The following is a 17,829-nucleotide window of genomic DNA, read 5'->3' as shown; positions in this document are numbered from 1 at the left end:
AAGCCACTGATATACACTAATAATTATAAAAGTGGAGGAGTAAATCTTCAACAAGTGAGAATATAAAAAAGAAGATGTGGTATGATTGCCAATGAGAAAACTGTCCACAAGAGACCAAATTGACACAGAAAACAACTATATGTCACCGTACGGCTTTCAACAATGAACAAAGCCCATACCGCATAGTCAGCGGTACATAATTAGTCCCCGTCAAACTTCAATCAGCTGACTGTGGACTTAATTCACAAATCGGCCACATATGTGATTAGTCATGAGATTCCAGGTACATAGTAGTACCTTGTATAAACTTAGCTTTTTGCATAAATATCCAGTACATTAAAACAAAAAAAAAACACTAATGTTACGCCATATTTTTTGTTATAAAAAAAAAATGTAATGACTCTTTTTAAGTGTCGGTATAATGAGCTCGAGACTATGAGATGACGACTTATTATTAAAAACTCACTTATTTATAGAATATTTACAACATTATTGTATTTCATCGCTGCTTAGTAATCTCCAACACCGTATAAGAATACAAACTGCAAGTGTATTAAATTTATTACAATACACCCAGTTCGTCGCCCTCTTTCGGAAAATGAAATTAAAACTTGTTGAAGTTAGCTAAAAAAAATAATGTCTCAATGAAAGCTTATAAAATGGTGTTGTTAATGTGTCTTTTGGATTATTTTCATAATGCATGTCTCCCTACAACACAAACCATATTGGCGTAACTCAGTTATGAAATAGCTTACAAAATGACATCTTATATATATGCATTTGACACAGGACAATATATGAAATATTATAAAAAATCGATAGAGTGTTGAACTTAAATGTTTGAATCAAGTTATGCAGGTTCAAATAATATTCACTTCAAACAGAAAAGTAAAACTCCTCAGTCCGAACTTATGAAACTGCCAGCCCAAACTTCCTATGTGATCCGACCAACGTAGATTTGGATTTTTTAATAATAAGAATCATATAATTTTTTTCACACAATATTTTAGAAATAGCTATTTCGTCATTAAGTTTATCACATAAAATGACAATGATACTTAAATTAACAAAGGACTTTTAGCATGCATAACCTGAATATAGAAAGAGGTAGACACCTAAGTTTAGAAATTACAGACATAAATTGTAACTTATATTAGGAAACAGCAGAAGATGAAAGGCATTTTTATAAGACTATCATGTTCTTCAAAAATGTAGAAAGCCATTCATCAATGATCTTATAAAATTATCAAGATTTCTTCAGGATGATTTTTTTATATTTTGTTTATAATGTAAAGTTTTATAACATAACGTTTTTCATTAGTCATTATAAAATTATATTATAAAACTTTACACTAAATAAAATATTTTGAACAAACAGAAAATGGCAACACCCTCATCTAAAAAAGTAAAATCACAAAAATTCCAAACTCCGATGAAAAAAAAAATGTCCCGTTAGTTGGTAAACTTTATCAATAGGCAAAATTTTGATGACATATCTTTGTTGATTACATATTATTGATTCGTAATAACTGTTTAAAATAGTACACAGAGGACTCAGTTTATAATACATTATACTGGCATTATTATTCCAAGAAACTAGTTCGATATAGGATCATATAGCTTACTTGATTTTGATTTTTCAATTTTTGTTGTTTAACGCCAATTTCAGCATCGCCCTTTGGGCTATTTGGTGGCGACAGTTTTTATTGGTGGAGGAAGCCGGATTGCCCGGAGAGAACCACCTACCTTAGATAGAAAATCTGACAATCCTAGTCCATTAAGGTTGGAGTCGAGTGCACCCGCAAAGCTTACTTGAAGTCTGGCGTTTACAGTTTTATACCACCATTACAATTATTATTCATTCTCAATTACATGGAAAATTACTGTCTAATTAGCTATAATTTTTTTTATCAGTTCGGTTAAAAAATGTTGTTACGGGCAATGTTTTCACGATTTTTATGCATGCCGCTAATTTTCGGTGGTATATATATAAAACGTTAATCCGTTTCACCTTTCAAAAATCCTGTAGTATGTTTATTATGTTAAGATTTAATTTTAATTATTAGATCTACCCTTCAAAGAGCAATTTGGTCGTCTATAAAATATTTCTGTATCCTTATTTTAATAGAGAACGTTGGATATCATTATGTAATAACTTGTTGGTATTTATCTCTCTCGTTTTCATTTATGATCATTTGTTAACTGATATTTGATTGGTTAATTTTTGTTATGCATAAGTTAAATTTAGAAATTTCACATGCTGTGCGATGTGACAACACCGTCTTTGAATTATATACATTAGTATGTCAGAATATAGAACATTGTCACAATCGTAATGGTTGAAAGTGAGTTTATCTTGATATTTGGCTGATCCAAATTTACAGCCGGGAATTATGCCATTAAATTATTGATAATTCTACTTTCTTTTCAAAACCGGAGACTGTCACTATTAGTTTCATCCTGTTGTCACCAGGATACATTGTTTACCCGTCAAATAATTTAGACATTAAAAACATGTCACTCATGATACAATAGATAGATTTTCTTGTAACTGCGGTTAGTCTTGAAGACATGCCCTTGTTGTTAAATGACCGACTTCATGCTCATCAGACTGTCATGGTTACATGTACATGTAGCTGCAAATGGTACAAACTCTTATGGTCCTTTTTATATTTTTTTGTATTTTGCAGACGGTCTGCAAATAGTCAAAAGATAACATTAGGACCTAAGAGCTACTGTTCCACAGCTAGGTAGCATTGAGCTGCAACTCGTTTCATAAAAGAACTGATATAATTTTAAATGCATTTTAAATAGTCTTAAGACACAAACAAAAACAGTAAAATAAAAGACATACCTGCCAACCCTCCCGTTTTGAGTGGGAGACTCTTATATAAGAGTAAAATTTCCCACTTTATGGTATAGATTTTTTTGGTAAAAAGGGGGGAGGGGGGTTGCACATGATGCACCTTATTTTAAAAATGGTTTATGATTAATGCTTAAAACTTTACACACTTCTTAGTTATATTAATCTAAATTTGTATTCTTTTTGGTGATGATTCAAAGTTTTAGTTTAGAGTTATGGAGTTTTTTGTAAAAAAAAAGGGGGATTTTCATATGTCGCGCTGTATCTCAGAAACTATTTATGATAATTTATTGCATAAAACTTCACACACAAGTCGACGGGCGTATCATGCGCTCATGGTGCAGCTGTTTATTAAGATCTTTGACCACATTTATTTTTGTCTCAGAAACGTATATCATGTAAAGAAATCCAGACAGTAACGAGCTTGAATATTGTGTCCAAACTTTAATACCCAACCTGTTCATTGTTCAACCTCAGCTGTTATATCAGGCTCCACTCAGTAAAGCAATTTATTTTACTTTAGAATTGTCTTTCCTGATTCATGCCATAAACCATGTTTGTGCTAATAAATGTTGTAGATTGTCTTAAATGTACCAGGATCACATGACGATGTCAGTTTTATTTATATAATATACCTTACATATATTTAATCAATTATATGTAGTAACAAATTATCAATAACATGGAATAATTCAGTTAATTTTCATATAATTGCAAGGAAGGATGAATAATCTTTAAAATTCACAACCAGTGGTGAATAAACCTTTTATTCACCAGCAAATAACCTTTTAAGTTTCTTGATTTGTACACAAATTATCTCCCATGAAAATGACGTCACAGATGTAAATAAACAAAAGTGGCAACGCCATGTTCACATTGCAGGAAGCCCATCAAGTGACAAAGAAACAACCAAACCAGAAAGACCAAACAAGTGTTGGGAATTCATTTAGTGTTGATGATATCTCTGCTAAAGCCCTCGTGGAATAACTCTTACTCAGGTTTTGGAAATTCAACTTCTCAGCTGGCCATAATTGGATAATATACATGTATAATGATAAAAAAAACCATTCCTGCAATATATAATAGAAAAAACTATTCCTGTTATGTATAATAAATACATTGTGTACAAAATTTGACAACTGGATCCAAGTTAAAAAGTTAAATGGTGATTCTGCAACTCTGTCCGACAGTTGTCTTATTGACAGTCATACCACATCTCCTGATTTTTGTCTGGCTTTGACAAAGTAAAACAGTGAAACATAGATATGCTGTTTCTGGTGTCGTGGTTGGTGGCAGTGACATCAACAATGGATTAATTTATGATTAGGTCTAGTTTATGGGGAACCACTACATGTAGTTGTTGGTCAATGATATTTGTTATTCAGTTGTATTATCATTGGCACATCTCATTATTACCATGGAGATTATATAGCTCCACATATCAGTCATTGTTTTATTGATTTTAAAACTTTTGCCTAGTTTACATGTATTAGTTTGTGATAAGGTCAGTTCAAGGGGAACCATTAGTGATAGGCAAATGTTAATTGGTATGCCATTGTATGAGCAATATCATATCTTGTTTCCTTTGAGAATATTGTTCCCCATCCCCTTGATCATGGTTTGTTGACCTGTTAACTTTTGCTTAGTTAATATGTATTAGTTTGTAATTATATCAGTTTAAGATGAACCACAAATGTGAAGTCAATGATATTTGATATGCAAATTTATTGGCATTTGCAAGTCTCATTTCCATGGAGATTATATATATAGTCCCTTCATCATGGTTCACTGACTTTGAAATTTTAACATAGTTTACAAGTTAATGTTTATGTTTAGGTTTGTTTAAGGGGAACAACATATGATAAGTCTATGGTATTTGGTATGCAGTTGTATTAGCATTGGCACATCTCATTTCCATGGATATTGTTTAGCCATGAACTTTCAGTCATTGAATTAAGGTAGATCATAGGTATAACTTTCCTCAGATAGTTTTTTTTTATACTTTGCCCAAATAAAGATTTTTCTATACCTTTTTAGCTCACCTGGCCCAAAGGGTCTCATCACTTGGCGTCCGTCGTCATCGTCCGTCGTCGTTAACTTTTACAAAAATCTTCTCCTCTGAAACTACTGGGCCAAATTTAACGAAAATGGGCCACAATCATCATTGGGGAATCTAGTTTAAAAAATGTGTCTTGTGACCCGGCCAACCAACCAAGATGGCCACCATGACTAAAAATAGAACGTAGGGGTAAATTGCAGTTTTTGGCTTATAACTCAAAAACCAAAGTATTTAGAGCAAATCTGACATAAGTCAAATTGTTGATCAGGTCAAAATCTATCTGCCCTGGAATTTTCAGATGAATTGTATAACCGGTTGTTAGGTTGCTGCCCCTGAATTGGTAATTTTAAGGAAATTTTGCTGTTTTTTGTTATTATCTTGAATATTATTATAGATAGAGATAAACTGTAAACAGCAATAATGTATAGCAAAGTAAGACCTAAAAATAAGTCAACATGACAAAAATGGTCAATTGACCCCCTAAGGAGTTGTTGCCCTTCATAGTCAATTTTTAACAATTTTCATAAAATTTGTAGATTTTCACTAACAATTTCCACTGAAACTACTGGTGATAATTGTAAGCATCAAGAATGTTTAGTAAAGTTAGATCTACAAATACATCACCATCACCAAAACACAATTTTGTCATGAATCTATCTGTCCTTTGTTTAATATTCAAATAGACCTAATATTCACATAGACCAAGGTGAGCGACACAGGCTCTTTAGAGCCTCTAGTTAAAAAATGATAAAAAGCAGGGGCTAGTCAGGTGGCCAGCTGGGCAGGCAACAGCTAAATGTTGATGATGCATTCACTCATGAACTGTTCAATCAAAGCTTTTGAAATTTTAATAATTTGTAACTGACAACAAAATGGAAGTCAAGTTTAGTAATGATGATTTAGACTTTTACCGTTCAGGAGTTATGGTAATTGAAATATTGAAAAATGGAGTTTAGGTCCTTGTGATATTGATAAATGCCAGGACACAAATTTATAAATGTTGAAAAATCTGGTTTACGGTCATTCTGACAGCTCTTGTTAATTTCAACATTTGCATTATCAAAATTACAAAAAAAGGTGAGACCTCTGTGTTAACAGGTTATTATATATACATTATTACAACCATATATTTCTTTTTCTTAAAGTTTAACTGCTTTATTTAAATGATTGTTTCATTATAATTGTAGATACTTTTAAAAAAAATTGTACTTCTGAGACATGTATAACATGACCAGTTCAATCATTTTAACACCACTTCATCAATAAAGACAAGCTGACAGAGGTGTAGTAAAGCAAGTCAAAATGGCAGTTAAACTCAGTATTAAGGAAATTTGGGATATTTACAGTAGTGCTAGAAAACCTCCAAATCAGGAACAGGTTGGTGCTTTATTTACATGTAGTATTTAATTTTAGTTACTGTAAACAAACTTATTATTACTGAAACTTTATTTTGTGATTTAGCCCTTTTCAGCAGACTTTGCCCCAATTTATTTTCACAATTCTGTTGATGTATTTATGTGTAAGAGAAGACCCAATTGTTATATTTTCTAGAGGTTTTATTTATACTTTATTTTTGTCCCCTGCATAATGCCAATGTTGGTGACATGAATATACTGGACATCTGTCCATTTGTGCTTCCGTCTGTCCAGTCTTGTTAGCACTCTCACAGGTACAATTCTTGTCAGTTTTTCTACAAAAATTATACTATAGGACATTGGAATCCTGTTCTTTTATTTTATTTTTCAAAAGTTATTTGATTTACAGTATATATTTGTTGAGTAATGTATTGAGTTACATTGTAAGATACAGCTCTGTTTCTTTAATATATATATTTTGTTAACTCATGAATTAATTTATGGTCAAATGCTGTGAAGTCCATGAAAATTTGTCACAAAGTTAATGTTATGTATACATTATTTATTTTAAACACATCATCATGATCATATGATTAAATTCTGATGAAATAATTCCCCATTTCCTTTCTAATTTTATTATGACATGTCATCATTCTGAAACAAAGATATTGGTAATATTAGCTACACCTATTTCAGCTTTCTGTATATTTTTAGACCTTACTCTAGAAAAATCACTAAATATGACTCAATTTATTTAAAAGACATATATGTTTCAAATGTTTCAAGTTTTTGTTAATTATATAATACTTTGTGTACATTAAAAAATTTTCATCTCAAATATTTGATATGAAATCCAAGGCCAAAAATTATAATGCTGCTTGTATCTCAAAAACAAACACACTTTATTTTTCTACAATTTGAATTTATTCTTTATTGAAAAAAAAAAACCAACTTTATTTTTGAAATGTTAATTGTGAATTTTCAGGAGCAAATACATGTATAACTAATTCAATGTCACCAATGGATTATTAAAACTACTGTGTTTATTACAGTTAACAAGCTTGGCCTTGGACACCTTCTTAGCACTTTGTTGTAAGGAGATTGAAGAGAATGGAGATGTACCTATTATTTAGTAAGTCATTGTACGATAGTGATTAAGCCTGGTAATTAATGCGTCATTGTACCTGGTCATTATGATCTGTCATTATCTTATTTTACTCAGGTATTTATATAGTAATTCATTATTTCACTTCATTTCCATTGACATGATTTGAATTCAGTGATTTGCATTCATTGACATTACTGTTGATTTAGAAATGTAGCCTAGACTTTGACCTATTATACAGTATTTGCATTTTCCAATGATGTGTTTTTGGCTCTACTTAGTTAAGTGAAATGTGATTTTACAATTTGTGGTTTGCACATGCAAAGTAACCAGATAGATACTAAGTTTATCAGTTTATCACTAGAGCATTCTCCTTCATGGTAGGTTTTCAGTTCTTTCAATTTGAAAGTCCAAAGAATACAGAAGTGTCTATTTGAATAAAACCACCTTCCTAAATTTGTAGGAAGAATGCATGATAAGGCAACTCTTCGAATTAGGCTTGAATTGAAAATTATAGTGTCATTAACATGCAACCTTTCACTCATTCCCCAGATAATCACCTTGAAAACAAGCTGTCAATCATTAATGATATATACTTGTTAAGGTAATAGTTATATATGAGGGAAAGGTGTGTCTAGATAGGAAACCCTGTCAGCCGGTGGGCGGCGGGGTTTCTTATCCAGACACGCTGTATCCCTAGGTGTACAACTAACTAACACCCCACTCTAACTTTATATTGTTAACATTGATTATGAAATGAAAAAAAACCCCAATAGCATATATATATATATATATTTTATTGACAATATCAAACCATGATTGATAAGATTTTATTTTATTACATGAAACCCCACTAGTAACCTTTTTTTGGTTATCTTCGTTCAAACTTTGACAAGTGAGTATATTTTACCAATGTCAAGGTTGTTTTGCATATTCCAATTAAATCCATCTATATTTTTTATCTTACGGTTTTATAGAAAAAAAAGCCCCCCTCTTCTCGAGAATGAATAAACATTCATATTCGGACTTACAAAGGGATACGTGTGTCTGCAGTAGAAACCCGACTACCAGACATGTTCAGCATACAAAGATACAGATTTAATATTTTGTAACTCTCTTTTTGGGGGCAGGGGCTGATCCAGCTGCGGGTTCCCAACTCAACAGAAACATCTCAACAGAAAGGGGGTAGGGTTCCAAGCATTCAAATACATTGATCTTTTAAATTGGATCCAATCCGCTGCACCCCTACCCCAGATCGGCCACTGGATAACATGGGGGGTGGGGTGGGGGGGGGGGGGGGGGGGGGGGCAGTGAGAGTTAGAATCCCCCCTTTTAAAAAAAAAAGATCAATGTTTTAGAATAGACACATTTGACTAGGACAGAAAATATTACTTTCAGCAAAGGAGTTATTAAAGGATTATTTTTGTAATAAAAAAAGATGCTTAATTTTTCTTCGCTATTGGAATTTTCTAAAATGTTTTTTTTTAATTCTTGAAACAATTTGTTGTGAACACTATTAGTAATTTCTTATAGTCATGCTATTTAAAGAATAATCAATTTCTATTGTTACGAATAACAAAGGACTTTGTTTGAGGGATGTAGAAGCAGGAGTTTCCAGAAACCCAGCTCGTCACACCCTGTGGTCAAAATCCATTGTTATTTCAGTTTGCATCAACTATACTCTATGAATTTTATAAACATTGCTTTTTACCACAGATCTAGTTTGAATTTTGCTGTTGTCACTTTTACCATTCTAGAGTTATGCCCCTTTACAAAGGAAAAAATGCTTACTTTTTGGTTCCATTCTCAAACTTTTATAGGTTTGCATCAACCTAATGTTAAAAACTTCTACACAATGCTTTTTACCACAAAACTCAAATTAAGTTTTAATTTTGGTGGAATGACTTTTACTGTTCTTGAGTTATGTCACTTTATAACTTTGTATGCAAGCTGGGGCATCATCTGTGTCCAATGGACACATTCCCCATTTATTTCTTCATTCTAAAGGCACACAGATAATGTCCGATGTTCACTCCTCAGGAAAAAGTAAAAGATTTACATAATTTGATAAATGGACATTGTCATTAAAACTGAGAATAGAAATGTGGAATGTGTCGAAGCGACAAAAACCCAACCATAGAACAGACAACAGCCAAAGGCCACCAATGGGTCTTCAATGTAGCGAGAAACTCCCGGCGTCCTTCAGCTGGCCTTTAAACAAATATGCACACTAGTTCAGTGATAATGGATAATTAGAAAGTTTACTTGAAGTATATATAATTCCATTTGAAAAATGCCAGGCAGTTTGTCATTGAAACGTTAATTTTTATCAAGTTTGAAGCCTTTGCATGAACAGTAGCATAATCTTTTTAAAGACTTCCTGTTTGGTAATAATATTTAGAACACTTTTGTGACTTAAAAAGTTTACTCTAGCATTTTCAAATAAATTTATGTTCCAAATTCAAGAATACCTTAAAGGGTATTTAAGATCATCTACTGTGAAATCAGGTTCACAGATATTACTCAAATTTCCATATCTGTTTTAGAAGATACAAAATCTTGTTTCAAATTTCTCAATTTTTCAATATGGACATTCTTTTCTCAACCATCTCCATCTAAGGGTTAAATTGAATGTTGCATGAATTACAGATTCCAATGAGGTTAGATTATCGACTTACAAGCCCAAAATATATTAGTCTGTGCCATATATAAAATTTTGCCATGATAATTATCAAATCTAAATTAGATTGATTGATGGATTTTTGGTGTTCAAACACCACTTTTAAGCGCCACTTTTGGGCTATTTCAAGCAGGCCAATTTTTACAGTGGAGGAAGGAGGATCGAGTGCCTGTAGAAAACCACTGACCTTTGATAAGAGAACTGACAATCCTATTCAATTAATGTCAAATGCATCCACATGAGTGGGGTTCTAACTCACAATCTTAGTTGACTGGTTAATGATTACAATAGTAGAATTACTTAGACCATTTGGGATGAGGCCCCTCAAATATTAGATGAGATCAGTGTACCTCAAAATTATCTATACTGTCTGTTGACCTTTTACATGTCTTTTCATACCCCTGCAGTAGCAGAGTGGGCATTAAGTTTTATCCTTGTCTATCTGTATGTCAGTTCATCCATCTGTCCCAAAATTGATTTCTGTTCTCTAACTTAAGTTTTCTCAAATTTTATGAAACTTATACACAATGCTTATTACCACAAAACACAGATAAAATTTAATTTTGGTGGTGTCACTTTTACCATTCTAGAGTTATGCCCCTTTACAAATGGAAAAATTGCTGGATTTTTCGTTTCCTTTCTCTAACTTGAGTTTGTGACATTGTCTCAACCAAAAGTTATGAAACATAAACAATGCTTATTACCACAAACCACATATCAAGTTTGAATTTTGGTGTTGTCACCATTACCATTCTAGATTTCAAATCTTTTTTTTTACTTTTTCATTGATATATACCCTAATTTCTTAACACTAAATCACTCTCAATCTGAAAATTTGTGACCTTTTGTATATAAAGAAAAAATCCCTATATATATAAGTTCATTAGTAATAAATTAACACAGTATTACATGCACTAGTTCATGATTAATATTTTTCTGCGTAAAGGATGTTTAAGTATGATGTTTTTTGATGATGTAAAAAATGAATGTAAACACATTATACGTAGATAGATAGACATCAACTTGTACTTGATAGGCCTTGTTGATTTTTGAAAATCTTATAAACACTTTTTTTAAATGCCATTTAAACTATATGCATATTTATTATGAATAAACATTTGGGTTATACCTGTACTACATCTATAAAATCCCCTTGGACTGTTTCAATTACATGTAGTATGGTACATCAACTTTCAGGGTCACAAAACAGTAAGGAAGGAAAGCGTATTAAATATTTTTTTTAAAGATTTTGATTTCCTGTTTATAATAGTACGGTACATGTATAGGTGTATTGACCCATAATCTGGTTGATATCTGACACTGACATCTGATAACTGTCTCTGTAAACTTTACCTTTCGGTCAGTAGCTGTTTAATTATTTAAGTTTATAAAAGTGAAGTACACTATATAAAGTGTTATCTATGAGCAGTTTAAAACTACAAGAAACAGGTAGGTTCTTTCAATTAAATATATAGATTGTTATTCATTTTAGAAAATTATGAAAATTGTTAAAAAATAAAAAATTATAGAATATGTTTAAAATTATTTTGTTATTTATAAAAAAAAGAAAACGAGTTGTGATATATTAAATGAGTATATTATATCAATGAGATAATAAAAAGAATTTGTATGACAAAACTTTCAAAGGCAGATTGATGTGAAAACCTCACCCTGCTTATGGTCACTTCATTCATAATAATTCAGAGGAACACTTTTTTAAAGGCTTATAATATCATGCAAATCATACAATATTATTGTACTACTGCTTTTGAAATTTAGTGAAGTTTCTCCCCATTAGTGATTGATTACTTTAGAATTAGGAACAAGAAGGGAAAGATGTCAAGAATTAAAAATGACACAAGTTGAAGTATCAAATGATTATAATATACATGTACCAGTATATGTTAGCTCCCTTAATCAGTATTGTTTCTTTAGTGAGGAGAATAGTTTTTAGTGTGGTTCCTTTGTTCAACCCATCTTTCTTTAAAGGTTTGAATGAACAATTGCTATCACTTGATCCATAACATGTAATATAGATCCTTTTGTTTATAAAACTGGGGTGCTAATTTTATTTTTCATTTGTATTTCATATATATTTAATTGATGTATCACTAACTAATGTTTAGAGACTTAATTTTTGTCAAGCCTGCGACTTTTGTCACAGAAAGCTTGACATTGGGATAGTGATCTGAGGGCTCTGGCTGGGGTGGCATTTGATAACTTCTTAAAAGCTTTATATTTTAGAAGGTGGAAGACCTGGATGCTTCTTCTTTGTACATAGATGCCTCATGTTACGAAGTTTCCGTCTGACCCATGTCCATTGCCTTTGACCTCATTTTCATGGTTCAGTGCACGTGACTACTTGGAAAGAAAAAAAAGTTAATATTTTTTGTAATGTTAATTTCTCTCTTATTATGAGTAATAGGATAACTATATTTGGTATGTGCGTAACTTGCAAGGTCATCATGCATGTCAGACAGTTTACCCCGACCTTAACCTAATTTCATTGGCCAGTGAACAAGGTTAAGTTTTGGTGGTTAAGTCCATATTTCCGCTACTATTTTGTTGTATTCTGTTGAGAACTTGTTGCATTTTAGCCATAGTGGATATTTCTGATGGAAATTGAGATGACAGAAGTCTGTGAATTTAATTATTTAAATTCACATTCCTCAAAACTTGATTTTTTGAAAATTTATTTTTCAGAAATGAAAAAAAAGTTTTAGGGTCAGGGTATATACTAGGGTCGGTTAGGTAACTTGAACCACACATATACTTTTATGTGGCGTTACTTTCATAAGTTTCAACATAGGGAAATAAATTTGCATTCAATATAGTGTAATAGGTCAAGTATATTAGGTGTATGGAAGGATTAAGGTGTACATGTCCAACTGGCAGGTGTCATATGACTTTGACCTCATTTTCATGGTTCTTTGGTCAATGTTTAGTTTTCTTGGTTTAATCTGTTTCTTAGAAACCATAAGCAATAGGTTAACTATATTTAGTGTATTGAATGATTGTAAGGTGAACATGTATTTCTTGTTTGGTTTATATGACCTACACCTCATTTTCTTGGATCATTTTAAGTTTATGTGATAGTTGTAGTAAAGCATTAAATTTAGGACTATCAACATAATATGAATAATTAGTAAAGAAGGCTAGACATTTCAGCGCATGCACTCTTGTTAAATATTAAATATAAAGTTTAAGGGGTACTATTAGTGGAGAGACACATTCTTCTTTTAATCATGAATGATTTTATCAGTAAACTTTAATTGTTGAACAAACTGTAAAATTATGCTGACACTGAGTTTCATAAGGTTGCAATGTGAAACCAACCTTAAACTTAGATACAGTACACAGATAATGTTAAGGTCAATATGCAGATTATTTCTGGATGAAAAATTATTAAATTTAACTTGTGTGTTAGGGTTTGATTAATTATTTAGACGGGCAAATACTGTCATAGTAGATAAACTAGTTTGATAAATAACAGCATATTTTTTTAATGATTTTAATTAGTTGCTAAACAAAACACACTTTTTAACCTTGAATATTTCATGAAAGTACGATATACAATACATATTTCTGTAGCAGTGCAACTTAGAGAAGCTTAAGTATGGGTATTTGTGATTTTACTGTGTGTCCTTAAAGATCCTTAAAAGGTTGCTTTCAGTAAAAGTTTCTGTGCTTCCAAGGACTGAGGAGTAAAAAGCATACTTAGCTCTTAACATTCTCCAATTAAGCCATGCATATAGTTATCCACTATGCATGCATGGCTGTGACTGCTTCCAATAATATTCAAACAGAAGTTTTCATATGACCCCAAATTTTTTTTTAGGTTTGTATAATGCTATGATGTTGTCGTTGGCCTAATGTCTGTGTTGTCGTCTTTATTGTCTGAAGACATATTTGTTTTCCATACAATAACTTTAGTTTAAGTTAATGGATATCTATGAAATTTTACAAGAATGGTCAATACCACAAAAGGAGGGTTTGGATTGGTTTTTGGGGTTATGGGACCAATAGTTAAGCAATTAGGGGCCAAAAAGGGACTAAAAACAAGCACCTTTGTAGTTTCCAGACAATAACTTGAGTGTATGTGTATGGATCTCTCTGACATTGTACCATGGTTCCATATCACAAAGGGAAGGCTGGGATTGAGTTTGGGGGTAATGGCATGTACAGAAACACATTTACTGATCAACAAAGGGGTGTCGATTAAAACTTATTGATGCTTTTGACAATTCTCTGAAGGTCGATGCAGGGTGCAACAAATTTGTTCTAATTTAGAAATACTATCTTGTCAAATTTTTCTTAACCTGAATAACTCAGTTGTTATATTCTGCTGATCTACGATTACTAACGTAGGAGAGATTGATTACGGGGAGGGACTGAATTATTCTGGGATGAGTCGATTTCTCAACTTTGTTATGTAACTAACAGTCCTGATGATGAAAATATTTCCTCTGATGGTACAGAGGTGGTGGAATGCCTTAGACACGATCAGCTACATGTAAAAGTATAAGCTTTGGAAAGGTGCTTACCACTGTTTGATATTATTTTAAAAGACAATTAAAAATGCAAACATTTGAAACTTAATTTTGATTAATATTCAATTTCCCGGGAGGCACTCTTTATAAAAATCTTATTTTAATTGAAACAATGAGGCTACACAAGATTTAAGGATGCACAGTTTACACTCGATTAAAGGATGATATTTGACTGGCCTTGACAGAGTTTTAAAGCGAGACTTAGATATGCTGTTTCCTGCATACATGTAGGCCATGGCATCAAGAATGTAATAGTTTGTACATTTGATTAGGTTAGTTTAAGGAGAACAGCCAGTAGGTCAATGATATTTGAAATGCAGTTGTATTAGCTTTTACACATCTGATTTCCTTGAAGATTATTTGACCTTGCCCTTTCAGTCATTGTCTATTGACTTTGAAACTTTAACTTAGGTACTGCCTATAATTTATTAATGATATAAATAGATACATGTACTGGTAAATATAAGATAATTGATCAATATTCATTCAAACAAGTAATTTGGTGCAAATAAATTCTAAAATTTTGCTTGATTGATACCTTTTGAAAAATCAAATTAGGCGCAAAATATATTTCTCTTGAAAAAAAGCAATTGGCGCAAAAGTACTGCAGCCAGGAAAACCGTGTTAAAAGGTAGATGCATTATTATCTGCTCTTGCTTCTGAATTGTTTGCCCTTATTTATTATCTGGTGGGTATACCAATATGCAGATATTGGGCAAACATTTATTTAACCCACTTTTGATATTGCTAAATTTAGAATTGGTTACCTTTATAAATTAATTTAAAATAAATTCATCAGATAACAAAATTCAATGTGTTTAATAATTGTTGAGTTTGATGTTAAGGTTGATGAAGAATGAAATATTAAGTCAGGTATGATTAATTATTTCCGTAAGAAAGATACATTTTACTTTTAAAGAAAATATGCCTAATGGATGATTTTGTTCTGGCGAAAGTGGTTATTATTGATTTTTTTTTTAGTGGGTTTTTGAAAAATATTACACTAATTACCATGAGTTTGTATCTGTATTAGATTAGCAGTAAGAAATTTAAACATTTGTGCTTAGTGCTCAAACTTTATTCATTAGAAATAAGAATGATATATATCAAATGATTTTCAATTTTTTTTTATCTCTGTTTTAGTGACATGAAGACCATAGTGAATCAGCTGTGTAATGAGTTTATGAATGATATTATCAGGATCACTAACAAAGCAGACGATGATGGTGACCCTGCAGCACTCGAATCATATCTTGTTAAAGACAGAGGATGGCAGTTACTGTATGTCATATATAAAAATGGTATTCAGGTATGTTTTACAACTTACTAAAGAATATCATAGTTAATATACTGGTACTCGCATTAAATATATATGTGCATATATGACATTTCCATATGACTATTAGAAATCAGATTTGAATATTAATTTGTCCCCTTCTGGGATATGTGGTTTGCAGTTGTATAAACATAATTCCCATTGATGCTTTTTGGCACCAACTTGTGGTCTATTCATTTTGAAAGCTTTGCATGATAAAGTTTTGCCATTTGAATTTAAACATTTGCATTAAACAATTGAAATTACAAACAGGCAAGCCATGTAGCAGTTTATGTGAAGTAGTAAACATGTTATATTATCACGAAACTTTATGAATGAACATATCTAAACATAAACTATTAAACATCAGCATTTATGGTCTCCTGGGAGTGTGTAGACCTTATGTGCAGGAGATCATGGGATAGAAAATCTTGGGCAGATCAAATCAATGACTGTTAAATTGGTATTTGCTGCTTCTATGCCAAGCACAAACAGCATTTTAGAGTAAGAGCAAAGCCTGTTTGGCTCTGAGTCTGTACAATGAGTCCGTCTGAATAGGATGACACGTCTTCTTGCAGACTGTTACCTTGTAATTTTACTAGCATGTTAAAATTCTTTCTAGTCATATTAATCTTGTACAAAGCAAGATTCATATTCATATGGCACTAACATGCTATGGCATTAAACATGCATTTAATTTGCAACTAGAGGTAAAAATACTAGCCATCCATCCATCCATCCATCCATTCATTAAAAAATTGACAAGTCTTCAAATGAATGATCACTATTCTTGAGTTTTGAGGTTTACATAGTTTGAGGCGTTTTGACTCACAGAAGATGTAATATTCAGGCGAAATTTTGTCATATCAAGATTTAAACTGTAAAGGTTTTGTCAAATAATGGATGATGTATAGTTGTTGGTCGACTAATACATTTTTCTGTTGGTAAATTCAATTTTTAAATCATTTCATATAGAGTGAATGTGATGTCAGCATCCCATGTTGTCTAGAAATACAAAAAATGGAAAAAAGAAGTGATTTATTATTATGAATGAATACATGTAGATATATCAGTGAAAATTTTACTAATTCTTCAACAGTCCATTGTAACATATGCAGTTGATAAGGAAGTTTTCACTCAGACATTGACTTATGATAGGATGAATAAGGAAATAATGCATGATTGCAAATTTTATACTCTGTTCTTTTAATGTCCAAAGGTCTGTTAGGATTGAAAAAATGCTTGCAGTTTATCATATTCTCTTTATTTTACAAAATATTATCTATGTCACAATGATGTTGAGCAATGATTGAAGTTTTCATTTTAATATGAAGAAGTTTTTAATTGCACAGTGATTTATTGTCCTATGTCATAGTTAACTGTTTTGAGAATTGATTACTAGCAGATTATGACCATATTTGTCACTATCTATTATATGTATATTTATGTTGATATTGCTTATATGACCTTGGTAGTTTTAGGAGGTCAACTCAATAGTTTTTAAGATGGTGTCAAGACTAAGATACACATGGAAAAAGGATACATATTATCTAGTCTGTGCCTTATATATTGTTTATTTTAGACTTTTTATAATTTGGATATACGTTTAAGCACTTTATAAATCAAATATGAGAATTTGAGTCAAATCGGTGAATATGAATTTGACAGCTATTGCTCCTTTAATGTTGATTGTTGAAAAATTCATAATCCACAATTTGTATATAGGTGTATTTGGTAATTAAAATATGACACAAGACATTTTCTGTATTACAGGGGCTTACAGTTGGAAGAGATTTCAGTAACTTAATTGTATCATTGTTACCATGGTGTCTGAAATTTAAAACTTACTCCCAAGGTAAAGTGAAAGATATGCAAAAATATACAAATTTTGTTTCTCTTGAT

At 31.6% G+C, this 17,829-nt stretch overlaps 1 protein-coding gene across 3 annotated transcripts in view; it reads left to right on the top strand.

The window, feature by feature from the left end:
- Positions 1–2,252: 2,252 nt before the first annotated feature.
- LOC143067971 (lysosomal-trafficking regulator-like) overlaps positions 2,253–17,829 on the top strand; it is a 68,014-nt gene continuing 52,437 nt past the window's right edge. For 2 of the 3 annotated variants that reach the window (XM_076241649.1, XM_076241647.1), the window contains exons 1-5: positions 2,253–2,345; positions 6,110–6,299; positions 7,330–7,409; positions 15,756–15,921; positions 17,701–17,782. In XM_076241649.1, the coding sequence (XP_076097764.1) occupies positions 6,225–6,299; positions 7,330–7,409; positions 15,756–15,921; positions 17,701–17,782 (403 nt within the window). In that variant the 5' untranslated portion in view covers positions 2,253–2,345; positions 6,110–6,224. Of the gene's footprint in view, positions 2,346–6,109; positions 6,300–7,329; positions 7,410–11,061; positions 11,512–15,755; positions 15,922–17,700; positions 17,783–17,829 lie in introns of those variants that run through there. The other variant, XM_076241650.1, reaches the window with a different exon arrangement.

The sequence above is a fragment of the Mytilus galloprovincialis genome, chromosome 3 (assembly GCF_965363235.1).
Source record: "Mytilus galloprovincialis chromosome 3, xbMytGall1.hap1.1, whole genome shotgun sequence".
Classification (NCBI taxonomy): domain Eukaryota; kingdom Metazoa; phylum Mollusca; class Bivalvia; order Mytilida; family Mytilidae; genus Mytilus; species Mytilus galloprovincialis.
Note: the sequence above shows the minus strand (reverse complement) of the source record. Positions and strands in the feature narration are given on the sequence as shown.